At 41.2% G+C, this 20,042-nt stretch overlaps 1 protein-coding gene across 1 annotated transcript in view; it reads right to left on the bottom strand.

Moving 5' to 3' along the window:
* TMEM132D (transmembrane protein 132D) overlaps window positions 1-20,042 on the bottom strand; it is a gene marked incomplete at both ends in the record, with an annotated part of 267,960 nt that overhangs the window by 157,065 nt on the left and 90,853 nt on the right. Inside the window, one exon of the mRNA XM_082491814.1 lies at window positions 26-172. Within this exon, the coding sequence (XP_082347940.1) occupies window positions 26-172 (147 nt within the window). The remainder of the gene's footprint in view (window positions 1-25; window positions 173-20,042) is intronic.

Here is a 20,042-nt window from a genome sequence, read left to right as displayed (position 1 = left end):
AGACAGACTGCTGGAAATGACCTACCTGTTTTCAGAGGCAGCAGATTTCCTCTGGCAAACAATAACAGCTGGTGCATATTTCCCAGTATAATCCATGCTCTCTCTGATATCCCATAAGTATGGGCTGCTGGCTCTTACACTGAAAATGTTCACACCTTTCTTCACCTTTGCTCTAGGAGGAACAAGAGAATGTTTCACCAATTAGATACAAAATGTCAGCTCGATCTGTTACTTATTTCTTCATTATTTTCTCATTACTGCCCTATAGAAAATGCTACTGCTCATTAGAGTCCGACAGTATTACAAGGAAAGGAGATGAGAGAATTAATTAAGGATCCCTTATTTTGAAGAGATGATATCAAGATAGAAATCTTACTGAACTAATGCTAATTACAGCTTTAGTCATAGCTAAATTGCAGAGTAGATATGTTCTGGAGCACACTCCTCTCTCCTGTTCTTCCACTACCCACACTGTGGGCACCACTGAGCAGGTGTTAAGGCTCTCTTTTGACTAGAAGTTATTGTATTGGAGAAGAAAGCATTATTTCTGTCCCCAGAAGTGCTGGGGCTTATATACGGCCCGAGGAGCTGAGAACCATTGCTAGTTGTCATACTACAAGCAAACTCTACTTTTTCCTCTCCCTCCCCTCTCTGCATTACTCAAAGATGACTTTTCATATCTTCGTTCCAATTTTCATCATCTTTCTGAGTCCACACTTCTTCATTTCCTTTTAATACTGTTGGGTTTAACCGTTCTATCGGCACTGATCCTAAAAATACTTAGAAATATTCTTATTTTTTCCAAAAGTGAGCGGTTTGTTGGGAAGTCTGTTTCCATGTGTGAGGTTAAATAATAGGAAAAGCTCTATGACAAAATGTTACAGTCACAACTGGACTGGCTCCTACTGAGAAGTACTTTCTGGTTCACATGTATCAGCACAATATTTCTGGTTCTCTATAACCAGTAGAGAAGAGGAAAAATATATGTATTTTTTTAAAATATCTGGTTTACTTTCTCTTAGCAGGTGTTGTAATCCCTAATTCTTTCTCTCCCTTTCTTTAACTAAATGTCTAAATATGTATCGTAAGGCACTACTGAATTGGTCCACAGCTATGTAACATTGGCCAGTTTACTGAATTAAGAGTTTCTGGTGGTGTTAACTTTTGGTTTCTGAATGTGTTTACAAAAACAAAAAGTCCATTGTGGTCAAACAGCCTCATATATGAGCTGTCAGGAAATGACAGTTTAATTATATTTGCTTAAAATCTCATACACAAAATCCTTTCAGTGTTATGGCACGTTCTCAATTCTGGGCAAAAAACCAAAAAGGTATGTGATTTTTTGTATAAACAGCTGTTGCCATGCAGAGATGCGAATATCAGTAAAACAAGCACTATCAGCTCTGCCTCTGCGTGAAATTACTTGTGAAATCTTTGAAGGACAAAATCCACACAGATGTTTTCAGAATAAAAAGCCAAAGGATTCCTTCAACTTTCTTGGTCAAAAAGGGTTATATCCCATTTTTTCTACCACTAACTCAATGGCAGTGGCTGTAATTTCCTTAGCACACCTGGAAGAATACATACATAAAGGCTGCCAAGTTGTGCTCAAGTTCTTCTATACGAATTTCACAAAAGGCATTTTAAGCAGGTGCAGTTACTGCTCCTGCACCACAAATGTCCCGCGGGACAAGAGACCAATGGTCAAAGAAGGGTGGAAATTAAAGTGCATTCCTGGCATCTTAGAGAAAGAGAGGGAGACAGAAAAAGGCCAGACAATTTGGATGAAACGTTTGTCAGCTATTCCTAGTGACTAGCAACTGGTCCCACCTTTCTATTCCACCTCAAGAAAGGAAAACTGCTGGGTGTCAACTAAGACCAATAAGAGAAAAATGACTCCTACTTTGCAGGGAAACGAGGGAGGCTTAGATCTTTCCAAGTTAAGCTGCCTAGGATCAAGAAACTCATAGCCACCCTTCCAGCTCTATAATGCGGTCACTATCTCTCCAGCAGTTGATCACAGCTGATGAGAAGGTGCCACTGTGGGATTTGGGCCACCTAGATGGGCTTATGTATTGGAAAAGGCAACTGTCTCGATGGAGCCAACTCACTGTGCTCAGCTCTAGCACAGGACACGAACTGAACCGCTCCTCCTTGCGAGGGTGGGAGCGAGTGGCTGGTTTCATTTCACAAAGCCACACACGTGCCTTGACCTTGTGCAGTAAGTTTGGCCCCTCAGGTTTCCCAGGTTGGGAGAAACCCCTTGTGTCGCGTGCAGTGTATTTGATCAGTCACCGATTGCTGCCCCCGCAGTCCGCACGTGCCAATAAGTATATCTAAGATTTCCACATGCCATGGAGGCTCCCCGGGACACGTGCAGGAAAACGCATCCTGCTGCGAGACACTTGGATGTCCTGGACAAATATATTAAGCTCTTGAATTCTCCTGGCCAAGATTTCTGGAGGGGGGTGGGAAAAAAAGTACATGTCCTGGAAACCCAAACAGACGGTAGCCTTACATAAAAGCAACCATTTTCCCACGGACTGGACTTTAAGAGCAAGTACTATGTTACAGCTGCTGCCTAAAAACACACAATAGATTACGTTGACTATACAACAGCTATATTTTTATATGTTTTATTAACAAAACTGGTAGGGAATCAAGAAAAAAAAACAAAACCAAACAACCTTAGAGCATAGCATATTGTCCCTTTCTCTGCTGGCAGGCATGCAATAGCGTTACTGCAATCGAGGCGGCTGTGCAGGGTCGCAGTACTGCTAAGTAAACAGCCACACTGAAAAGCGAGGAAATTTCTTCCTTGCGGTTTAAAAAGCATTAAAATCAGATTAAAATAAGTGTACAAACACAGATGCATAACAGATACCATCCTCTTATTTTCCGTCTGGATTCCTTTAAATGCCAGAATAATGAGGTAAACCAGAAAAATGGACACAAAAACGGTAAGACAAGTTTGTTTATCCTTGACATTCACTTTATCCAGTGACAAACCGTCATTCCTGCACTGATTTCTAATGTCTCAAAACAAATGCAGATGCTTGTGTACGCTCCTTGGGGTAATTGTAGTCTGTGGATCAGGATTTCCTAGAAGAGTTGTTGATAAGGTCTAATTTAGTCATCTGTTAAAAGCCCCAAACCCCTAATTTTACTGAAAACAATAATACAACAAGATTGTTGTTTTCCACAGAATTAGAGGTTAGGAACCCTTTTTGAAAAATCAGTTAAATATACTTCTATAATTAGCACAAAAGCTTCAATTCCACGATCCCAGGAAGCGCTTTTTCGCTAGTACGTCGCGATGCTGCGTTCGCCACTGTTGGGGAATTGCAGTAGCACTTTGCAATTACCAAAGAATGACCTGGATGAAACAGGGTTAATAATAACTGAAGGTATGTTATTTGTCAACAGATAAAACAGAAGATACCCGAGGTGAGAACACTACGATTGCTGTCAGGGCTCAATTACTTTCTTGCAAATCTGCTTTATTGAATCGCCCGGCTGTCAGAGGGCGAGCTGGGTCTTCGACCCTTCAGCTGCTCTTGAGAGCGCTCACGAGACAGCCTCTTGGTTCAGCCACAGTTCAGCCTATTAAGGTTTCTCAACTGCAATACGCAAAATAGGCGTAGGACAAGGCTCTTTCATGTTTGCTCACAGTTAACAGACTCGGTACAACAGATTGTACCTTCGCTTAAAACGCTGTGGCTGGGCAGCAGCAAGGGAAGGTTTGAGTATTTTGTGCCCATCTCTTCACTTTGTGCCAGATTCTACTTTGGAAAAGGGGAGGAAAGGAAAGGCTTATTAAACATTTCAGTCGTGGCTGGTTTTGTTGGGATTTTTATTGTTGTTTTTTCTTCTTTCAAACAAGGTACCTATCCAACTAAATACTTTCATAGGTGTTTCTACAAGCTGTTGTTTACCTCTGGATCACTGCTCACAGCGCAGCACATCGGCTACTGAGACGCGTAAGTAGCTCACCCCTTGCACCAAATCAATCACGGCAAACAAAGCCCTTGGGAGTCCTCAATCCCTGAAACCCCATCAGTGCTGACAGGGAACAAGGCAAGAGAAAGGAGAAAGAAAAAAACAAGAGAAGGAACTCCCAGAATCAATGCATCACACCTGAAATCAAGGAAATACATTTCCTAAGTGCATAAAGACAGTGATTCCCAATTCTGTCTCGTGACCCACTAAACACTATGTTTACTCTAGTGATAAAAGAGGCTTCAGCTCCACCAATTAAAATGCAGGCAATGTCCTTTCTCGTTTATCAAAGTGTCTGTTTTAGCATCTCCCAGTTTTTGCAGTTTACAACCAGTTAGCACTTAGCTTTCAGCCCGTGTCATTACTGCCGGCTGGTAATGGCTGTGAAATTGTTACTTAAGTGTTGTATAAAGTGGAACAGCTGGCTGGTGAAAAATAACAGCATTACAGCACGGGGGCTGCTAAGTGCCCCGGTACAATGTCAACAAAGCGTCTGGGTTGAAGCACCACAGGGAAGGGAAAGAGAGAGAGCGCGCACAGGCAAATTCACCCTCCAGACGCGCAAGAGATCAAAGACACGGAGCGCGCAGAAGCCGCACGTACCCCGCCACAGGGAGGACTCCCCTCTCCGCATTTTACTCCTGACAACGTCCCTCATGCAGCATACCAATATCATCGCACATCCCTCCACTCCAAAGCAAAGTGCAAATAAACAGAATCTGACCCCTAAACAGCTCTAAATAAAGACGTTTCAGACCCACGGCACTGAATCTAGTTTTCTATTACTGTGAGCGCTCAGGGCAAAGATCTGCGGGAACCTTTCATGCTCCTTCCGAGAGAGCGAGCTACTTTCAACATCAAAGGAATAAAAAGAAAAGGGAGGCTGTTAACACAGGTGCTACCACTAGTTATCATCTTGTTACCAGTGGCGACTAGAGGTGGCAGATCAACTGTGTGCAGAGGGGCACCTCTTTGAGAGCTTCTAGGCACCTAACAGGCACGGCAGTGGGCTCGGAATTTGCCTTGTCACCATATCTCCCCAAAGCACTTCAGAAATAACTTGAGGGGGTTTCTATTTCTGTTTATCTTTAGGGCTTTTTCCTGCTCAGAGCCTAATCTCAACCCAGGAACAGGGAACCAAAGCAGAGTTTAGCTCTACAGGATGGTAGTCTTCACTTTACTAATATTCACCACCTTTGGACTGTGACTACAGTAATAGGTGTGGGAGAGGCTTTTCCCCCGCCAGCCCATTTGAAACCAGAGACAAGCAAAATGTGACTGGAAATGGACCTGCCCATAGCTCTTCACGTCATAGGGCAAAGAAACTGGGTCCATTTCCACTCACTGGAAAGTCTAACGCACTGATCTAGGACAGCAGCAAACTACTCCCCACAAGAGTCCCTGAAAGTATTCACAGTCCTAACCTGGAAATACCCGATATATGTCATTGTCCATTCTTGCCGATAGCTATGCCACAGGTTGCTCTTCACGCAGGCTCCTTCCAATCACATCGCCTCTTGACCCAATAACAAATTACAGCTGCCGAAGGTGGAAACATCTCGTTTGTATTTCCTGGGGCTCCACTGATGCCAGCTTCAAAGAGGCCGAAGAGCTAAAACAGCCATCCTCCAGACTCTAACCATGTGCTGGCAGACCTCACCAGGGTCTTTCCGAAGACCAGACTTAAATGGCATAGCTTAAGACTCAGGTAGTATGGGACTGGATGCTATCATGGGATCTAAAATCTAGAGAGCAGTTTTGGCATGACTAATCTGGGGAACTAGTCAAACAATTCCCAGATAGCTGTCTCTTGCTGGCAAGTCAGCAAGAGCAGAACGATGGCTGTCTCAGAAGCTAACACGCTGAGTACACTAAACACAGTCATCCTCTGCAGTAGCTGAGGTCATTCTTTTGCTGCACGTGGCATAAATGAGACCATTTTGATACCAGAACACTTCAGTCTGACATCTGCATCCTGATGTTTCACCTCCTGCAAATAACCTCCTGCTCTCCCAGAGGCTTAATTCTACTAAGCAATCACAGGACCGATTCTCTTTTCAAGCATGGAAAAAGGAATACGTATTATTGCCCGCCACCATCCCTCAGACTATTGCCAGTTCTCTTGATTTTGGTTACTTTCAATAGGTTTAGAAAGATGATCTACAATCAGAGGAAAAAACAGCTTATGTTGTCTTCCTGGAATGGTTACACAGCAGTGACCCGTTTCTTACCTTACACTGCATCTGCAGCTCTCTGTGCTTAAAGAATCATATTAAAATGCACTGAAACATCCCATAGCAATGGAAAACAGCAAAAAAATTGCTGCCTTTACTTCAGGACAGGCTTCTTTTTCATTTTGGAGTACCAAAATTAAAGTCAACACAGGTAAGACAGGGTTGTGACTGCCAGAAAAGCTAATAAGCTAATGAATAGCACTGGAACAAGAATGAAGTATGTTAGTTAGAGAGTACGACAGACATAACAAAAGCAGAAGAGAGTGAAGCATGGAGCCACGCTGCCTCGTGAAAGCAAAAACCAGAGGTAATCCAGTGGACAGCAGCCTCTTTGTCTTTCCAGTCCCCTGAAAATCTGTATTTGGGGAAGCCTCCACCCGTTTGAGAAGTCTGGGGAATCGATCTAATTAATCTCTTGAGGAATCGATTAGAACTTCTTGGTATCGGAAGCCACCACTTCTTCCACCTCAGCTAGTGCTAGAACTTGAGTTACTGGGGGGGGCTTGCAGCAAATGAGGAAGCAGAGTAAACACTTTTAGCATAAATATCCCAGTCTCTTCCTCTTGCAAAGGCCTTTTTTTCCTCTTGACTTCTGAAGATTGACCTAGACACATTTCTTATATAAACAGAGCCGATCGAAGTAACCACTCCATGGTGCAAGGAGGACTGGTTGGAATTTGTGTTCCCAGAATTTCCATAGCTAATTTTATGTATACTGTTAGGGTGATGCTAAATTTATAAACTTTAAAGCCATACTCTTCTTTTGCCTCCCTCTGCAGTTTCATTGCTTTTTATGGCTGAAGCTAATATAGGACAAAATTTGAGCTCTTTGAACATCAGTCAAAAATAAAATGTGTCTGTCATTGAGAAAACAGGCAGAACTCAGCCTGGTTTTGTTAGGCTTAAGGCTTATTTGCAGCGAGTGGATGACAAACAAGCGTACAAAGGCTTTCTAGATTTGTATCGACCATGAAGCCCTGAAGAAACAAAGACCATGAAAAGAAATGTTTTGCCTATCAGGAGCAAGCCTTCATAGTTGAAACTCCTTCCATGGAGGGAACTATATTTGAGAAGCGTCCATTTAAACAAACTGTTTTAGAACTGACTAAACAAAATTGCAGCTTTCTCAGTGCAACAGGAATGGAATATGTCATGGCTTTGGCTGGGATGGAGTTGACTTTCTTGCTAGCAACTGGTGTAGAGCTATGTTTTGGATTTGGGATGAGCGTAGTGTTGGTAGCACACTAATGTTTTTGGTTGTTGCTAAGCAGTCAAGGTCTTCTCTGCTCCTCACACTGCCCCAGCAGCGAGCAGGTTGGGGCTGCAGAAAAAGCTGGGAGGAGACACAGCCAGGACAGCTGATTCCAACTGACCAAAGGGATATTCCATGTCATATCACATCATAGTCAGCATATAAAGCTGGGGGAAGGGGGAAGAAGGAAGAAGGGAGCGATGCTCAGAGTTATGGTGTTTGTCTTCCCAAGTAACAGTTACACGTGATGGAGCCCTGCTTTCCTGGAGATGGCTGAACACCTGCCCACCCATGGGAAGCAGTGAATGCATTCCTCATTTGCCTTTGTTTGCATACACAGCTCTTGCTCTACCTATTAAACTGTCTTTATCTCAACCCATGAATTTTTTCTCACTTACCCTTCCGATTGTCTTCCCCATCCCCACTGTGGGGGAAGCGAGCAAGTGGCTGCATGGCACTTGGTTGCCGTCCGGGGTTAAACCACAACTACGTATCACAAAAATTAGGTGATGTAGTAAGACACTTCATACTAGCCATCTGAAAGTCTGGCTTTTAATTTCATAATCAATTTTGGCATGGCTTATAACAGGTAGGATTTGGATGCCAGGATTTAATGTACAGAGTTGGCTTCTGTAAGGCTTTTTTTGTTTTCTTTTCCCCATTGAACACTGCATGTACAAACCAGTCTTGTCAGTTGTTTTCAGAGAAGATGCCTCGAAGTTTCTTCAGATTACACTAATAGTTTCACTGATTGAAAATCCACAGCAGAAGAGAATCGGGAGTCCCTGAGATACTGATGGAGTTAGAATAATTTATGGAGAGCGGTCTAGCACAACATAAGCTATTTAAAGCTGTATAATATACCCACAAACTCTTATTAAGGTCTGTGGTTTTCAGCCCTGTGAGACAGAAACCAGTTATCATTATGCATCACCATGAAAGCAGATTAAAATTAAATCAATCTGTTTATCTATGGGTTTGCAATGCAGCTTTTCCTAAGCATAACATGTTCTCCATCTAATTAACATTTGAGGAGGAAAACCCATTCCACCCAGACACTAAACCACCCTCATTCAAATGGAGATATTACAAAAATACAGCCCAGGTGGATTTATAACAAAATTTAATTAGCAAAAGGGCACAGGACCTATTTAGGCTTGAAAAGTTGAATTGTGCATACCAGGAGTTAAATAAAATAGTTCTTTGTAATACATATCCCTTGGACTTGACAAAATTGCCTATTGTGCTTAGAGTTTATGTGCATACGCACAGTTGCACGTATATATACACACACACACACACACGTTGCACACAGATCTAGGTTTTATTCCCATGGCTTTCAAAAAGAAAGTCCTTATTAAAGGCCTGTTTTGCAAGATATAAAATGCACAATTCTCTGGAGAATTAAAATGAAAGAATGCATACAAATGAATTTAAAGCACAAACAATTACAGAGTTTGTAGCTCGGACCTCTATTCACTTACTAAAGAAGCCGTGAGAGCGCCCGATCCTCAGTGGGAACCAGAACCCTCCGTGGCCTAAAGAACTGGATTTTTTTGTTTTAGAAAGACCTTGAATGAGGGCTCAGGAAGCAAACCTTAGGAGTTATGCGAGTAATAAGAATATCCCTCCGCCTCCCCAGAGAGCCCAGCAGCAGTCATCTTGGGACTCCCAACATGTAGGAAAAGTCAGGAACAGGTTTTTCACAAACTACATGTCTCTGTCGGCCAGCGGTCTGGCTGGTGCACCCTTCCACTAATTTCATCTTGCGGACTCTACATGACGTCAAATAAGTGACAGAGCACTGAGAAAGAGGAAAATAGCTGTGCTGCAACCTGAAATGGTGCTACAGAAATCTCAGCAGGCAAAATCTCAGTAATACAACAGATAAGACAGCACCGTTACAACCGGCAACGGTACTGTTAGTGATGGTCTAGGGAGGTATTGTTGTGTTAAGGGACAAGCTGGTACTCCTGCCCACAGCCGTATCTGAATAGAATTATGAAACAAGCACAGTGATGTATAACAGGAGATAGTGTCTTAAGGCTGATAGAGGTCAAGGTGAGGAGGTAATCCATGATCTTTTTTTAGCCCAAACTACTCAGCAAATGCAATGTTGTAACATAACACTGACTTACTGTCACCTCTCCCAGCTGTGTGTCACTACAGGAGTGGATAACTGGGCAATAATGAGTGACAATACTAAACAAAACAGAATATTTATGTATTCAAGCATGTGAAGGAAGGTGTTTGTTTACAGAAATGAAAGACAAAGATAAATAGTGCTGCCTGCTGATTTAAAGTGGTTGGGAGCCCTATGGACTGTTTCCAAGTACTGTTTCTAAAATCAATGCAAAAATATGATTTAGGGTCTGGAATATAGCTTGCTAAACTGCTTGTAAAAGGAAACAATGCAATGCATCCCTTCCTTTCCCGGCCAAACAGCAGCAAAGCTGCTAACAGCACAGCCTGTGCAAAACACAATTTTTAAATTTAGACTTAGATTTAAGAAAGGATAGGAAGAACAAAGTACAGTACTGAGGACTGTGCAGAAGAGTGTGCCATTTCCGCCACTTCACAGGTGAAACAAATGGTAGGAAACGGCTACCATACGACAACAAGCATGTGAGTGAAGTTGGCTGTAAGCAACCCCCAGAGAACCATCTGGACCATAAGATGAGCGTAATGAAGAATTACCCAGTTATCCATTGCAAGTGCAGTAAAACAGAGCACAGCACAATGAAACACTTTTTTTATGTGCTGTAGGGACATGTGTGTTTATGTACACGTACATATATTTTTATGCTGAGTGGGCAAGCAACAAGTGGAGAAATTCTTCTGGATTCACTTAAACTGGCTGAGAACATTAGGAGCACAGTGAATAAAGACGATAAGGCTGATGGACCATGCAGCACGAGTCTTCCAAAGTAAACTGTTGCAGATATAGGAAGAGAGCTACATATTCTCTCTATATATACACTAAGAAGCAATGGGATTGGTAAGACTATTTCTTTGGCTTTACCTGCAGAGCAGTGCCTGCTACAGTACCTTTTTGTTTTAAAGTCATAGAATAAGACACAATTTTGAGGGATGCAGATACTACTCCAGAGCTATAACCTGGCTCATCACCTTTTTACACGACTTGGATGAAGAGATGCTGCTAGCAGTCAAAACTACAAGAATTTTGACTTATCAAGCAGAATTATCAAGCAGATCAACAGCCACTTCCCAAACTCCCTTCAATATGACTACCAACTGTCTGATCTTCAGTAAAAAAGAGGGCACGCCTTAAAGCAAATTCTTCAAGGTTGAGACTGAAATGTGTTGGCAATTACAATAATATCATAAATGCAGATAGCAAAAAGAATCTCCACAAATGTTCCTGTCCTATCCTGGAGACTCAACTGCACAAACGCTTGCAAAGCCTAATGCTCCTCTCAGTGAGGGCTCACCTCCTGCAGCCCCAGCGCTTGACGCTGAATCTGGCCTTTCAGTTCTTCACGGTGACACCTTGAAACTCATGGCACTCTTGGTGACGGGTTTGGTGCTTGGAGATGATCTACAAAAGGTTCTCTATTAGAAAGTTTATTCCAAATTTCATAAGCAGGACAGTTTGAGGTATTTCCGAATCGCATCCTAATGCAAAACGGAACAGCGGTATCACTGAGCAACGAAAGAGAAGATTACCTTGACAGTGCTAACGAAGACAGATCAGTGAAAATGAGTTAGCACTGTTCCCTAGCAACTTCTCACAGCTGCAGATGAAGTAATTTTCTGGACATCACAGAAATTGTGAATACTTAGTTCTCTTATACAGGAATTCTCTCATGCATTGCCTATACGCAGCCCTCTCTAGGAGGTAACACAGGAGGCAATTTGCAGCAAGCTGTACCATTACATTAACTTGTCCAAAAATTTTAAAAAAGACCCATGGATCCATACGTGCTGTGTTTGTCCTTCATTCAATGACATGTACGTCAGCTCTTCAAAGAATAGCATCAGAGAGACAGAAAACCAGCATGTAACAATCTTCGCTGCAACAATCCTGAGCCTGCAAACCCTTTTTCATAGAGATGTCTCCTCCCTCATGGGAGTGATTCCGCTGATTCCTGATGACATTACTTAAGGTTTATAGAATCAGGTCTATAGTAAAGAAAATGTAAAGCGTATAAATAGTGAGTTCAGATTCTTTAATGGAAAAAAAGCGCCTGCATTTCTCCAAAGAGTTGCTATCGGCATAAAATAGATATTCACTAAGCAATTCAAATAGAAATTTGTTATATACATAAAATCTCAGTCTGAACACCATACATCTATACCCACATATTTAACCACCTTTCTGTCATCTGCACGAGTGGATACCAAAGCAACATTTGCTAAATAATAGCAAGGAGTTCTGCTGCAGGCAAACCCTAATAGCTCAATGAAGCCACTGATGCAGACGAGAGTTCAATTAATACACAAATGACACTGCCCCAAATTATTCTGTGTCCTTAATGTAGGGTACACGCAACGTTGTCTGTATCCAGCTGCAGCAGTCAACCCTAGCGCATGTCAGAGCACAGTTATGGTTATGATTTTAATACTGGAAGAGCCATAGAAGAGGGCTTGGCTGATCCAAGGAAGCAGAAGCAGAGATCACTTGGAATTACACAAAAACCTCCCTGTCGATTGCTCTCCAAGACAGAGGTATTTTGCAGGAACACAAAGGCAGCTGGTAATCCTCTCCATATATAAATCCTGAAAAACTAATAATTGCACCTCCTCTCAGCCTCAAATTTCATGCATTTCCTTGCACTGTTTTATTCTTTTTGTGCATTTTAATATAAGAAAGATGAGGAGTTAGAGATTTCTCATCACAGCGTACAATCGTTCTAACAACCTTACAGTGGAATTCAAATGTGCAAGAACCCCCTAAAGTCCACCTATGGATGGTCAAAGTTAAATGTCATAAAAAAGAATATGGGAACTTAAAATATGGACTGAGCAAGAATTATAACGCACATACATTTTTCTTTTATTTTATAATAAAACTTTGTAGCTTTATACACCAGGTTTAACGTGTCATGATTTTTGGAAGCAGATTGCTCTTTTGAAAATAGAGGTTTTATAAAGTTTTAGTGAGCTGACATACAGAAATCTTACTTGTGGCAATGACTGACATTTTTTACTTCTGCAGGAAAAGCCCAGTAGCAGTCAGCCAAAAATGTTATACTGTAAATCATTTGCCACTTTTTAAAATTCTCTAGGCAGAAGTGACCACTAGGCAGCTGTTTTTGAAAGTAAAAAGGTTGTATCCCTGGCTACCAGCTGGTAGGACAAAATCCGCTAAGAAATACGAGCTGTTTTATCAGGCAACCAAAACATCAACACAACGGATAAAAAGGCTAGATGATAAAGTGCTGAGAATGATGGAATACACAGCGGCTGAAGAAATCCTGATGGAGAGAGAAAAATTGCAGAAAGGGAGCGCAGGAAAATAACTTAAACCATAAGTTTATCAGACGCTGACTTTCCCTCATTCTTTAAACTACAAGAAATGTGAGCTATAGTTTCAGGAATCCCCACGCTCCTGTTAGACAGTAAGGATTTTACAACACAGCATAACACTACCGTTCAGCATGGGAAACCCATATGGTTGTAGTAAGAAGGAAATTAATAGTCTGCCCAGGGATTAAGGCATCACTCAGACCCAGTAAAATCCCAGCGCCTGTTTGCTTAGCTTCGCCTCTGATCAATTAACTCCTGCGCTCTTGCCAAGTAGATATGCACTCACCAACTCAAATCTGTTTGGGGGGGGTTGACAGTTTTGATAGACTTGTGGTCAAAATCAATGCTCAAAAAAGATTCTCAGTTTCAGCTACATGCTGTGCACCGTGCACTGAAGCAAGCCTGGGCCACGCACAGTCTCCTCCGAGCCTGGGTCTGGAGACCAGAGAGGAGCTGCAACACACTCCAGGTACACCTCTGGTCAGATCTCAGAGACAATGTGTCATCAGTTTAAACTGAGGATATAATTCACTCCTCTCCCTCCCACGCACTGCCTTTAGTACCAGAGTTTGTAAGGGAGTCTTGCGGAGCTGTCTGGAGTGCAATAGGAGACTATGTATAGAGTGAAGCGGTGCTGGGGACCACCATGTCTACGCTATAGAAGATTCAGTGGCTGTAACTGCTGCTGTCCTAGCCTGGTTCTGTGGTTTGATGTTCCTTTAGCTGATGGAGCACATTTGGTGACCGCATCTTCCGGTTTAGCTTAACTGGAAAGGAATCTAACTTGTGTCCTTCACAACTGCTCTACAATTGAAGCACAGTAGGCAAGGACAAATAAGAATCTCACTCTCAAAGTATGCTTAGGATGCAAACCGAACACTAATGTTTACATACCAACTGACACAGTAAAGAGTTAGAAATCTGTTAGCAAAAACTGGAGGTGACTGAATATTACCCTTCAAAAAAAAAAAAAAAATCACTTTTTGCAAATAAGATGCTAGTAGCAGCAGAGGCCTCTGTGAATACCCCAACCCCCCTTTCTGAGCCACGGTCTTTGGTTGAAGATTTGTCTTCATAGTACAGCTTTGAGACATTGGGAACGTTCTATTCCCATGAAAGTCACTGGAGAAGCCACAACCTAGCTCTGTGACCCACTGAAACATCACAGGCAATTGAGATTCGCAGAATACAATACAAGTTGGTATTTTGATAACTGGGTTGAAATTCACAATATTGGAAAACCTGCAAAACCTAATTGAGCTTTCCAACACAATAGACAGAAGTTAACACTAGGTTTACATTTATTTGAGGCTCAGGATAAAAGTCCCACAGATGACAAGAGGGCAATGGAGTCACACGGATTTGAAAGGAAAGTACCCTCATCCATGGGATCCCTGGTACAACACAGTTCTCTGAAGATTTCCAGTGCAATAGCAGAGCTGACCCATCCCCACTTGGCTTTTAGATCAAGGTATTTCTAGGCAATTGGTGAAAAGTAAAGTCACAGATACCACTCTCACCTTTTAGACTGTTCCAAGTTTTGGGTGTTTTTTTAATGAGTTTAAGGCAGGGGAAAGGCAGACATCTGTTTCATAAAGAACATTTTTCCAGCTGTAGCTGGAATTTCTCCTGCACAAAATGTGCACACAGTGCTATCATTCTGAAAATCACACTGTTTTATTTCCAAATTGCAGAGAGGTAAATGATGAATCAATAAACACGGCAATGAAGAATTCAGTCCTCGGTTCATTCAACTGCATTGAAATTAGCACTTCATGAGCTATTTTGCACAGATTCTTTATACAGAAAGTTTCTTTGAAGACCTATTTCAAGTCCACAATAAAGGTAGCTCTGCGTGCGTCACACTCTACTGCATATTTCTTTGAACCTTTGCAACTCGAGGCAGTTTGTAGCGAGACTAATTAAACAATGTCCCCTGCCATTACGGGTCCTACTGGGAGAAAACTGGTGATGACACGACACACGTGCTGCAAGCAAAGAGCACAGTCAAACCATGAAAACAACCACGCGTGCCAAAGGGTCAGGGGGAGGGAGCGAAAACTGATTTAAGTATTTTAATCTATTCTTTATCAGTGGGCTTTAGCTGAGGGTGTAGAAAGAGCCCTGAGATTGGGGGCTCCGAGGTGACTATGCAGAGTTGCAGAAGGTCAACATGGGTCTGGGAAAACAAAGATGATGTAGCAGAGACTCTTACAAAAAGAAAAAGGCAAGTGTCAGTCTCCTCTCTGTGGCTACAAAAGTTCCCTTGGAATCACGAGGAGATATGGAAAAAACAGTATAATAAACGTTATTAAACCTCCCTCAATCTTTCCTGTTGGCTGGCTGGTTGCAGGTAACAGATTGATGACGAATCTCTGTTTTTCTGTTGATGTATTGCTTGTGTGTAAGAGAGAGAAAACAAATGCATTAAAAAGGAAAGATGCCGGGGGTAAATATTTTAGTAATCTCAGTCACAAACCTTTCATATTATAAGGATTACAGTCCATTAGGATTGTATAAAATTCATGGCAAATCTTGTAATTCAGCTATATCTCAATGCCAAAAACCTCCTATTGTGTTTTAGGAATCACTGTTTGCTGATATTGAAAACATCATCACAAGCTACTTGTAACAGGGCTTGTTTGGGGAAAGACGGCATAAATCCACCAGTCACTGCATGTAACGTCCTACTCTTTGCCCAGTCCATGGGGACGGGGAGTCGGTGAGCGGCCTCCTTTGGAGGGGCTGTTTCCTGAACCAAAAGCCCTGACACCTCATCTTCTTTGTTTTGGAAGTTGTCTGCTCTAATGTTGAAAACAGATGTTGGTATCAGCTAGAATAGCAGCCGTCACGGGCACACCGGGTCCCTCGTGCAAGATCTGGCACACAGCACAATTCCCTGCACAGAACAGAGTCAAGTAGGGGATTTCCAACAGAGGTAGAGAATTGTGGGTACAAGGGGCAGCCCCAAGGTTTTGCTAAATATAGACATTTTTCCTCTTCTGAAAAAATCTCTCTGGAAGTCAGGGAGTGTCTGCTAGAGGAGATTTACTAAAATGGTACACACTAAAAAAAATAAATAAAAAAAAAAATCTGAAAATCTGACAGGCCCTTCTGAAGGCTAATTTGAAGACCTTCCCCCTAGGAAACTCTGTTTCTGACAGAGCTATCACTCTACATATGTACGTACTGTAACAGAGTGGGAGGCTACACTAATTAACTTTCACTTCACCTGGTCAAAAAAAACCAAACCACATTCTGAAGGGAAGAAAAGCCATGAACAGCATTGGAGAGTCAAATACTAGGTAGTGCTGTTAGCAAATCCTGCTTGTATTACCAGGTAGGCAATAGCTCTGCTATATACAGTTGGAATGAATTATCTGATGCCAAATGTTCATTAAGTTTGTCCTTGAAGCTGAGCAAAGTTAGAATGAAATTTGGAAACTGGGTCACTCAGTATGATACTATGTATCACAGACATTATCATATTTGGTTATGCATTGACTGATCAGTGCCATAACACTATCTTGAGATGTGCTCTGCTCAGGATAACGGATTAATTAAAAGAGACGCTAAACACTACTGATATTGGTGATGCAGGAAAAAGCTATTACCTGGTGAAAAACGAAGATGCCTAAATGCAACATTAGACAAAACAGAAATTCATATTAAAATATCATTTAAAGAAACAGAATCCAATTTAAAATAAGATTTTAGGCCATTATTTCAATAATTCACATTCATCTCTCTCAAAGTTAAGAAGAAACCCGGTCTTCAAAACGTTATTTGCAGTACATACTCAAACTAATGATAATACAGCAAAATGGTAGATTCACATTTTCAAATATTCATTAATTTCCCAACACTGCCGAGAAGCATAGCTATTTACCCCATGATATAACAGCATATTTATAGTTCTGAAGAATTGGACTTGAGCGAACAAGGGAGACAGACAAACAAGAACTAAGAATTCAGAATTTCCTGATTTTACCCATACTCAGAGACTGAGGACACACACTCCGTGTGGATTTTAAAAAGCTCTTCTGCGCCTCCTCTCCAAATTGCTATGTCTATGCAAATTGCCAGCTCTCATCTGCACTGTCTGATTTGAATGAAATTGGGTATAAGTCAGTTCAGAATTAATTCAAGCAAGATATTAGAAATGTTCCTCTTACTGGTTTGATGTTCTGTGAAGTCACTTTGAAAGCAAAGAAGCTGTAAGTCCCATCAGGATACTGTACTTCCAAAGGTCAAAAATGAAGTTTCATCAAGCCAATAGTAATAGAAAGAAAACTCATCAGCCTTAGGTGGGTATTTAAGAGCTAGGTGGCCTTCCTTTTGACTCACACACACTGGGTTTGCTCCTGGAACCACTTTACCCTGCAATCATGACACTTTTTTTTAATGGCATCGGAGCAGAGAATTTCCCCTCATCTGGAACAGAAGGAGGAAAGAAAATGAGCTCTGCTATCCTCAGTGTGACATGTTTCTATAAGAATACTATCATGACCCACGTTTGGGAGAGAAATAGAGAAAGTGGCATCACTTCACCATAGCCCATGGTATGCCAAGTAAGTGACTATTACAGTGACATAAAGCAGGGTGCCAGCAAGGCTCTAAGAAAAAGAACACTTCTGTACTGATCCTTTGAAAGAAATACTTAGAGGAAAAAATATATATATATATTATCTGTACCATCCTGCGCAAAGCAAGCACCAAAGAAGGTTTGGGTGAGGCCATGCACCAGAAATAGTGACTAGTTACTAGCAGTTCTCTTCTCCTGTCACACGCTTGGACAGAAAAAAAGTGAGGTCAGTCGAGTTGGGACTATAATGTTCTGGTGCTCAAATTCCAGAAAAGGTATTTGCTTCAAAAGATGCTACAAGTTCACTGTTCTTCTCAAAATCCAGTCTTGATTATCTTTCGAGAAATATACTCCAGAATGAGACACCCAGGATGAATGTTCACATCTGCAAACGCGTGTGTCTAATTCAGCTTCTCATGGTGTAAAATCACAGAAGACGACAGATTAGATGAAACCCTTGTACCCACAAAGTTTATTCAGTTTTACACCAACCCTCAAATTCTGTAACGCACTCCTTGTAGTTTTCCAGGGATTATCCAAATCCCATTTCCCTCAACACAGAAAACTACTATTTTTGTGTGTTCTTGCCTTCTCAGAAGTTCACAAGCCTCATTCTCACCTTTATCCCTCAGGAGCTCTCCACACCATCTCCATTCCACGTTTGCAATTTCTTGTCTCTCTTTTCTGGTCTTTTCCTTTTAGCAGTCACCCAATAAAAATATATTTACTTATAATCAAGGAACCTCTCAGCCTGTTAATTTCTTCCTGGCTACCTTAGAAACCCCTTCAGAAATTTTGGCTGTTGCCACTAACACAAACTAGAGCTGCTTCAAAACTCTGATAGCTTTCAATGAGAAAGTAGCCGCTCCAAAATGAGGTCTAGGACCAGAAGAACAGAAAAAGGCATTTACTCGAGAGCACTGAATTGTAAAGCTGACATCGCTGTTGCTCGAAAGCTATGCATTGATTTCATTAGCCACTGAGGAGAGCTCAGGTTCATTGCCTATAAGCTTATTTTAAGACACTGGTGAAACAGCAATATATTGCAAAGCTGTATTAAATCACAGGGCTTTGCTCAGCAAGACGTGTTTGGAAATCAAAGGGTGTAATATACATATTTGCTCCTGTTCTGCACAATAAATTATTTATTATGTCTGTTTCTCATTTCAAGATTCCTAGACAGGTAGTTAAAAATATGTGAAATGATTTATTCAAGGTTGGGAACACTTGCAGCATCCATAATACATCTCCAAATAAGCCATGTTGCTTCCAGAATGTACTTCATTTTCACCAGTAGTTTTGAGACATCTATAAAACTTCTGAACAAGTTTAATAAATCTTCTCAAAAACAGATGTGTATAATTGATACTATAAATTTCCCCTGGAAACAGGAGGCACCATTCATTTTTTAAACCCTGAGAGGTACCAAGTCTATTAACTTTCCTAAGGTACTAAAGCTTCCCAAAATTCGCTTATCTAAATAAAAATTTTGCACTTTGATTTGCTTTTGCCTAACTACTTTTTCCACCCTCAGCTCACCTACTGAAGACGTGAATCTATCCTTGTCATTTCTGCAGTTCCCTTTTCAGGAAAACATTTCTGGCAGTTCTGTATCTTCACAGCTACAGGATGTTTTGTATTCAATAAAAACGTTCACAGGCTGTCTCCAGTTTGCACTCCAGAGAAAAGGACTTCTTCTAATGCTATTGCCCAATCTTTCTTGCATTGTCACCAGGCCATTAAAGATAGGACTTTGCCATGTAGATACTAATTACTGCTTATTAAAGATAAGTACAGTTTTTGACAATGCTAGGTAGTACGTAATATATGTAAGATAAAAAGAAGGGGGCACTTAGGATACACAATGGAATGTAGAAGAGATGGCACTACATGTATTACGAATAAGCATATTATTATTCTAAAATTATTGTCACTTCACTAAATGAATCTTTCCCATTATAAACCTATCTTTAAATTCTCTGTCACTAAATAGAGAAACTCTAGTTTTGAGTCCTGCTTGGAACAGACTATTTATTACTATCAGAATATAAATAACATCTATGTAAGAATAATTTTAATTCTGCCACAGTAGTAGAAGTTTTCTGGGATTCCAAGGAGATCTGATATGTAGTTTCTCTGTGTTACTGCAGTGTATTTGGTTAGCTTGAGCCCCACTTAGTTTGACTTGTTACTGAGGTTTATACTGTAATTTACCCCAGACTGTAATTATGAATGAGTGCCGCTGTTGATAACATTTTCCAAGTTGTTAAATAGTAGACTACACCTTGCATACATTTTTCTAAATGATTTCTGAAATCTTTGAAAAGATTTCCCATTTCAAAAAGATATATTGGTATACCGAAAAGTAAACTACGTGTACACAGTTCTTCACTGAATGTGGTCCTACAATTGCCGGCTCCGTGACAACCAGAATAATCAGGCTTATAGCTATGCAGTCCTCTGTTGATAACATGCAAAACCA

The sequence above is a fragment of the Vanellus vanellus genome (genome assembly GCF_965231255.1).
Source record: "Vanellus vanellus genome assembly, chromosome: 16".
Lineage (NCBI taxonomy): Eukaryota > Metazoa > Chordata > Aves > Charadriiformes > Charadriidae > Vanellus > Vanellus vanellus.
Note: the sequence above shows the minus strand (reverse complement) of the source record. Positions and strands in the feature narration are given on the sequence as shown.